This window comes from Solanum stenotomum, unplaced genomic scaffold (assembly GCF_019186545.1).
Source record: "Solanum stenotomum isolate F172 unplaced genomic scaffold, ASM1918654v1 scaffold23477, whole genome shotgun sequence".
NCBI classification, from domain to species: Eukaryota; Viridiplantae; Streptophyta; class Magnoliopsida; order Solanales; family Solanaceae; genus Solanum; species Solanum stenotomum.
In genome coordinates this window covers 1-8,371 of record NW_026027520.1, presented here as the reverse complement: position 1 = coordinate 8,371, position 8,371 = coordinate 1, and the positions used below count along the sequence as shown (strand labels likewise).

The 8,371-nt window shown below is 34.2% G+C and overlaps 1 protein-coding gene across 1 annotated transcript; it reads left to right on the top strand.

Moving 5' to 3' along the window:
• Positions 1 to 878: 878 nt before the first annotated feature.
• Positions 879 to 6,421, top strand: LOC125851211 (probable indole-3-pyruvate monooxygenase YUCCA10). The gene is made up of 4 exons (XM_049530988.1): positions 879 to 1,505; positions 5,322 to 5,555; positions 5,942 to 6,064; positions 6,260 to 6,421. The coding sequence occupies exons 1-4, from the start codon at positions 879 to 881 to the stop codon at positions 6,419 to 6,421; spliced, it is 1,146 nt and encodes a 381-aa protein (XP_049386945.1).
• Positions 6,422 to 8,371: the final 1,950 nt, after the last annotated feature.

The following is an 8,371-nucleotide window of genomic DNA, read 5'->3' as shown; positions in this document are numbered from 1 at the left end:
TTTCACCTTAAGTTTCAATGTGTAAATACTTTTACCCGAGATTTCTGTACTCGACTTGATCCTCACGATACTTGATGGAAAATATATTTCCCCAATTTTAGCAGGGTTCGTCAATGTATTGGTTAAAATAAGTACCTTTTTATTTCTTAATATTTGGCTTAAAATAAAAAGGGAAAAGAATCAAATATATCATAAAACTTTGAGAAAATGCTCATTAGTGTCATCCATTAAAAATTTGTCTCATATATGTCGTTTCCATTTGAGAAATAGCTCAAGTGAATGGCATAGATGAGCCTTTTATCAAAATTTGATGGCATATTTAAGCTTTTTGCCTATTCAATATATCAGAAAACCATCTTTCTTCTTAATTCTAATATTTTTAATAAAGAAAATAATTTCCTAATAAATTAATTAATAAAATTTAATTATTTGAGTATTTATCTGAAAATCTAAGACATATATGAAAAGACAAAATAATTATACTTTGAATTTAGTTAGTCAAAAAACTTGGTCAAATCTAATTAAATTTTTGTAATTTGTCTCTTTTTGAAACTGCAAAATTCATTTATAGAAAAATGCATATGACACATTTTAGCTTAAGCTAATGATAACTTTCAATTAAATGTTTTCACATCTACCAAGAATTGAGAAAAAACTCAAATTTTGTTTCAATAATAAAAATTATGCATTTACTTGTAACTGTTGTTTTCTATTACACTTTAAAAAAGGAAAAATATTTAATAAATATCATCTTTATCCTATTTGAAGACCATATATACATACCTCATCGTCTAAATTCCTTTCTTGAAATCTTGTTGCAATTTTCTTTTCAACATTCTCAAAAAAAAACTTCTCTTTAATTTCCAGAAAATTTTGCAATGGCTAATTTAACAAAGGAAGAAATTGACATTGTTGTGGTTGGAGCTGGACCATCCGGTATGGCTGTTTCAGCCTGTCTAAACAAATTGGGCATAAACAATGTTGTTTTAGAAAAACAAGATAGTTGTGCTTATTTGTGGAAGAACAAGACTTATGATAGACTTCATTTGCATCTATCAAAGGACTTCTGTTCATTGCCATTTATGCCACATGCAACTTCATCACCTAAGTATATGCCGAAAAAAGAATTTATTCAATACTTAGATGAGTATGTTGAGCATTTCAACATCAAGCCAAAATTCCAAACTTGTGTTGAATCGGCCTTTTACAACAGTGCGGAAAAGAAATGGAATGTCAAATCAAGAAATTTGACTAGTGGAGAAATCGAATTATATGCTAGTGATTTCTTGATTTTGGCTACTGGAGAAAATAACGAAGGTTATATTCCAAAAATGGTAGGAATAGAAAATTTCAAAGGTGAAATAATCCATTCAAGTGATTATAGATCTGGTGAAAAATATAAAGATAAAAAGGTATTAGTCGTTGGATCAGGAAATTCTGGGATGGAAATAGCTTTTGACCTTTCGAATTATGGAAGTCACACATCAATTGTTGTGAGAAGTCCAGTAAGTCTCTCTATCTATTTATGTTTTATCTTTACTTTTATCATTATTTGTTTGCATGTGAGTAGGTTTGTGTTTGTTATAAAAAAAAATTAAATGGTTGTGTTCGATTAGTTTAGTTGTACATCAACTATTTTACATGGTACCTGTTACTTTTTACTAGCATTTGTAATGTTGTAACTCAATTCATCAAGAGATTGGGTATGGGTTTCTTGACCATCAACACCAGGTCATACCCTTATGTGAAAGGGTCGAAATATGAACATGATTTTCATTCTACTTTATTGACCACCCAATCATATATACCCTTGTGGTATTTCTTATCAAAAAAATTATTTTTGAATTTGTCACGCCCCGAGCCTACACCCTAGACGTGGCCGGCACTCGAAGACCATTGCTGGCTTCCAAGCGAACCCTTGGTCTGGCTTACTTAACTCAGCGGAAACTTAACTCAACAGAATAACTCAAAGCAATGAAAGGTCATCAAAACAACCTAACTAATAAAATCTGGCCAAAAAGGCAACTTGTGTCTCAAAATAGAATATTTACATATATACATAGATGAGAGACTCAATACTAACTGACTGACTGTCTATGAAGCCTCTATAACACTGAGAAGGATGTTGGGACAGACCCCACAACATCCTAATAAAACAAAACTAGGAAAACGAAATAACAGAGTCCTCCGGATGGCAAGGAGGCTCACCACTGACTCTAGAGTGCTCAACTGGATCAACGGCGTGCTGGATGCTGATCCGGGGTACCTGTGTTTACATCGTCATAAGATGCAAGCCAACTGGCATCAGTACATTGAATGTACGAGTATGCGAGCTGGAAAACTAAGCAACATAGGCTAGAAGGAAATCTAGAAGAAACTGAATAGCTTACCTGGCTCAACTCAACTCAACCTGACTGACTCATTTCAATATAAGACAATTTAAAACAAGTGCAATATAAAGAGAAGCTGTTTAAAACATGCTATAAACTCTGTCTGAATACAAAGATACAATAAGCCTGAGATGTATGTAGAAATACAAATGAACTGATGTATATAAATTGTTGTGGGATTTTCTCTAACCGACAACCATCACATAAGAGCTATTGATGATACAGCGATCAACCTCACGCTGCCAGAGCATCCTATACCCGGCCAAAGGTATAGGACCTGAACTACCTAATGGATCCACTAGTCTAATTTGAAAAGGATTCATCTAAAAGTATGAACCTCTTCTACCCATGATGGCTACATGGTTCTATGGGGGTTGTGGGTTCTTTGAACGCTCCCCCAATTCGGTGCTCAATATAACTCCCAAAAATGTACTGGCTCTTATATTTTTAAAACATATTTCTTCCTGCTGATTTGAGATAATTACTCAAAAACTTAGCTCAAAGGCTATCTTGGAAATCTCAGTTTCCTCTCTTGCTTCATTTAGAAAGCGATTACTCTTTTTCTGGAAAACTAGCCCGAAGGCTCTTTGGAAATCTCAGTTTCCAGTCTTGTTTAAATGTGAAAACATTTCTTTAAAACTTCTTTGGGAATACTTAGTTTCCTAATAACTTTTGAGAAATGAACTCAACTTTATACTCTTGGCTTAACTTGAAACTCTATACTCTTTACTTTAACTTGAAACTCGAGCCTTAAAATGAAGTTAAAACGTTCAATAAAGACTCTTGAACAACTTTAAAGACTTGTTTGGACTTAGTTCTTAACATCTAAGATTGACTCTAACTTCACTTGACTTTGATCCGAACTTTCCTCGAATTGGATTATGAATTCAAGGGTAATGATCTCATGTTTATGGATGAGTTCTTGACGTTTAGACGTACCTTGGAGTGTTGAAAACAACTATAAAACATAGGTACATTACCAAGGAACATGCATGAAAAAGTGGGGAATGAAAGGGAAGACTTGGCGTCCTTGGCGCTCTGAGAGGCGCGGAGTACCAGCCCTCTAACTTCAGAGGGGCCTGCTGCGCGCTCTGCTAGGCGCGCCGCCCCAAAGAGGGAACTTCAGAGTCCCTTTTGGGGCGCGCTGGCAGGCGCGACGCCCCACCCCTATTTCCCAAAAAAATGACTTTTCTCCTTCATTTTTCCAACTCTGAACCACCTCAACTTCAAAGGTTACAGCCCAAACACTAAGAATCATAAAACCCCTCACAATAGATTCAACTCGAAAACACGACCGGAAACATGTCCCAAATCAACAAGAACATCAACACAACCACAAGACTTCAACAACCACAACCAAATCTTTTCTCAGAAATTAAAATGAGTTTGGCGTGTGGGGGAATGAACCAACCCAACACTATGATCTCACATACCTTAATAGGGATCACCCCCGACGAAAACCACGACGATCTTTACGGACTTTGCTTCTTCTTCTCCTTTCTCCTCTTCTTCTCCTTTCTCCTCTTCTCTCCTTTTCTCTCAAGAACCCTAACTCTCACTTTAAAAAGGAAAAACTGATTTAAAATCAGTCTAAAACCTTAATATATCCAAAAGAAATGGTTAGGGGAAAGACCAAAATACTCTTACAAATTCGGACTAAACTGCCCTGTTCCAACAGCCCAACTTCCAAAGGGCATAACTCGCTCATACGAACTCGAAATCGAGCGGAAAGATCATTCCAAGGGCTTTCCAAACATAACTGGAAATACACCTAACTCATCTCTAGAAATGATTTATAACTGATCAAAGTTGACCAAAAACTCTTTTTTTTTCCATAATCAATTTTCTAGATTTTTGAGTTCTTTCCAAAAATGACTATTTCCAAATCTAAGCTTCTTCGTAGTTATTTCAAATTGCAAGATGTCACAGAATTAGCTTAACCTCCAATAATTTCCACCGATTCGTCATTTGTGTTAAATTTCACAAACATACTCTCCAAGCACTATACAAAATTGTAAAAACAACCTCGATTATAAATTCAAAGTTGATTTAATGAAATTAATTGTTCTTTAAAAAGGGAATACTGATTAACTAGAAAGTGATTAAGGAATATGATGTTGGATTATTGTAAATACAAAAATTTGGGATAGATATTTAAATATCCTAAAAACATAGAAATATCTCATTATTCCATTTCAAAATCGCACAAAATTAGAAATTTTAAATTCAGGTCTCATCGGATATTTTATATCGTGAGAAAAAGAAGAGTAGGATTTGATGAGGTGACAAGTTGTTTAGTATAAGTATAAACAACTCATATATTTTTTACTTTGAGGAACTGAACTCGAAGAAAAAGAACTACGGTTTCTTTTTCTTATAAGTAGAATCTTGATTTTTGCTAAGTTTGTCTTATTAACAATTTTATGCATCGTCATTTTTACATGTTGCACAGATAACATATATTACCTTTTAAGATTTTGAATCTCATAATTTTGAAGAAACATATCTATAGATATCAGTTAGATGACTTGATAAATGATAGCACAAAAAATTATTTGCACTAACTGTATATGAAATTTTGATTTCTCTTCTAATTTAATATTTCGTGTATTACTCATATCTTTTTCTTTTTTTAGAACCCTTGATAATTCCAGTTACCAACTTTGATCTATGTTTTTGAATACTACAAGGTATATACAATTACGTTATAATTGATCTGATATTATACTTCTTTTTTAATATATCGTCAAAATATGAAACTTACACTCGTAAATATGTACATTATAGTTCATGGTGTTTTCCCAAAGTGCTATAACTTTTCTATAGTTAGATGATGCAAGTTTTTCACATGCACAATCAATTATTATTTTTTGATAAATATGATTGTTAATTCTAAAAGTTTTAATATATTTTGTCCTAATGTTTTTGCAGATTCATGTTCTAACAAGGGAGATGGTGTACACTGCAATGTTGTTACTAAAATATTTACCAATATCTTTTGTTGATACTGTAATTGCAAAGTACGCAAAATTTAAGTTCGGAAATTTATCAAAATTAGGAATACCCCAACCAGAAGAAGGCCCGTTTTCCTTTAAAATATCAAAAGGTAGATCCCCAGTAATTGATGTTGGTGCTATTGACAAGATTAAACTTGGACAGATTAAGGTATGATACTATCTTTATTTTATTTCATTCTATTTTGAAAAATAATATGTGAAAAACAGATGGCTTTAGTTTCTCCGAGGGTTTTGGTCTTATAGTAAAAGTACAACATGTGATGTATGGTTAGGCGCACATCACGAGTTCAAATTTGATTACTTCCAAGAACCTAGTAGTAGTATTTAATGAAGAAGAGTAAAAAATACATGTTCATTATCATGGGCAACAATTTAATTGTTATTGTTACGAAATCGGTAGAATTTAGTAATTTTGGTCAATACAGTAAATTTGTGTAAATAGTTCATTCAATATGCATTAATAATCTATCATAAAAAAAGGAAATAATACTTGGTTTTTTTTTGTGAAATAACTTTTGGTGAATTGTTAATTAGGTGCTTCCTGGAATATCGGACATAAAGGAACATACAGTAGTGTTTGACAATGGAGATGAACATCAATTTGACGCAATCATTTTTGCTACTGGATACAAGAATATTGCTACCAAGTGGCTAAAGGTACATTTTGCAAATTATCACTATGTTCTTCTTTTTTTTAATTCTAAATTTGAGTCTTGAAATTTTCCACTTGCCTATAAATATTGTGTGCAGATAAGTTTTTCTCGATAAGTTTTCCTGATTACTAATTTCACTTACTATTGATTTTACCATCATTGTTTCAAATAATGTACAATTTTTTTCTTTTGTATGTAGGACTATAGCTCAATATTCCTTGAAGATGGCACATTGATAAATTGGAAAGGAGAGAATGGGCTCTACTGTGCTGGATTTTCAAAAAGAGGGATTGCTGGTATTTCAATGGATGCTATAGCTATTGCCGATGATATTAAGACTGTTAGAGGCAATAAAATTTAGATTTTTAGTATTATTATATTAGACTATGTTATTAAATAAATTTTCTAAACCTTGCGTGAATGCGGGATGCTTTCTGCATTGGGCTTAACTTGTTAAGTTCAGCTAGAACTTAAAAACCTTGTTTCTTTTAGTATGTTTTTTATTGGAATCAAGTTTCTACTGTCACAGAAATTTGATGGAACTTTTTTGATTGATTGTCTTTCTTTGTTGATTTTTTTATTTTTATAATGATGGCGTGGGGTTCATATCGCACACATTTCGACTATTATATCGAACACTTGCTATCTCTTGCCAGTACGAGTATCGAATAACTCTACACATCAAATTGGGTAACTTTTATTTGAGACATTTATTTACAACATGAATGAAATCTACTATTTCCTCTGTTATTCATAGTAAAGTAGATCGAGAGAGAGAGAGAGAGAATTGACTTCTTGGGAATCTATTTTTCCGTCAATTCCTTGATGTTCATAAGGTACATAAAATTAAATGTACATTGAGCAGTTAACATTCCATCTTGCTAAAGTCATTGCTAGGTCGATCTGTACAAAATGTCCTAATGGACCAGTACAAAAACAAGAGGATGACGACGGATACATTACCTAGCTCATAAGAAATACTCCCTACGTTTAGCAAGAATGTAAAAGTTGTTGCAGATGATTCAACTAGATACACGCAACCTACTTAATCCAGAACCAAATGGTTAATTTAGCTTCCTCCCAAACCTCTTGTCTGCATTTTCGACCACTTAGCCTTAGGTGCATGATTATTGTTGTGCTTTCTTTTGGGCCAACTTTTTGTGTCTGATTTTCCCAACCATTGAGAAGAAGAAGTTCCTCCCCGGGTTTCATCTGATCTTTTCCTTTTTGTCCAGATAGAGTCTGGTGGTATATTGTCCCCAGTTCGCTGAAGATGCTTTTCCCCAACCTTTGGTAGACCATTTTCCTTTTGACCAAGGAGAGTCGGGTGGTCCACCATCCTCCTTAGGCTGTCCCCAACTTGTTGAAGGTACTTCTTCCCAACCTTCAGTAGACCATTTTCCTCTTGACTGTCCACAGCTCACTGAAGTTAATACTTCCCAACCTTCAGTAGACCATTTTCTTTTTGACGTGATAGGTTCAGAAGGTATAGTTGCCTGAATTCCTTTTTGGCTTTCTTTACTTTTGTAACATCCGACAATTTGAAGTGGCTTTGAAGGAGCTTGATACTTGGAAAGTAGTCATTTTTGGAAAAGATTTAGAATCTGGAAATTTGGTTAAGTATGGAAAGAAGTGAGTTTTTGGCCAAGTTTGAGTAGTCGTAACTCCTAGTTCAGGATGAGTTAGGAGTAGTTCCAGTTATGGTTGCGAAGCTCGTGGAATGACCTTTCCAACGCCACTAATTTTGCTCAATTCCGAGTTCGTATGAGGGAGTTATGCCCTGTAGAAGTTGGGCAGTTGGAAGGGAAATCCATCCGGAAATTTAAGGGCATTTTGGTCCTTTCACAAATTATTTATTTTGAGCTCATATGGTTGTATTAGGATGACCCTTGGATCATTTTTGCCCCATTTTCAAGAGAAAGAGTTAGGGTACTTGAGAGTGAAGAAGGAGAAGAAGAAGAAGAGAAGAAAGGGGAGAAAGGAGATCAACAAGCTTCCGTCGTGGATTATCGTCGGGGGTGATCCCTATTAGGTATGTGAGTTTTTTTCCGTGTGGGTTTATTCTTTCCCCCACACACACCAAGTTTATTCCATGCTTTGAGAAAAGATTGGGAATTGTTATTGAAGTGTTGAAGTTGTTAGTTGTTGTTGATGTTGTTGGGGTGTTGTTGAAGATATTGTTCGTTATGAGACATGATTGGGTCGTATATTTACGTTGAAACCTATTGTATGTTGAGGGATTTACGATTCTAAGAGTTATGACCCATTTAAAGTTGATTCACCAGTATTCGCAGCAATTCTGGGCTGCCGA

Bases quoted from the DNA above. Each gene is read 5' to 3' on its own strand.
- LOC125851211 (XM_049530988.1), top strand. From the start codon at position 879: ATGGCTAATTTAACAAAGGAAGAAATTGACATTGTTGTGGTTGGAGCT. The intron at 1,506-5,321 runs GTAAGTCTCTCT...ATGTTTTTGCAG, and splicing joins CAATTGTTGTGAGAAGTCCA to ATTCATGTTCTAACAAGGGA. The intron at 6,065-6,259 runs GTACATTTTGCA...TTTTGTATGTAG, and splicing joins TTGCTACCAAGTGGCTAAAG to GACTATAGCTCAATATTCCT.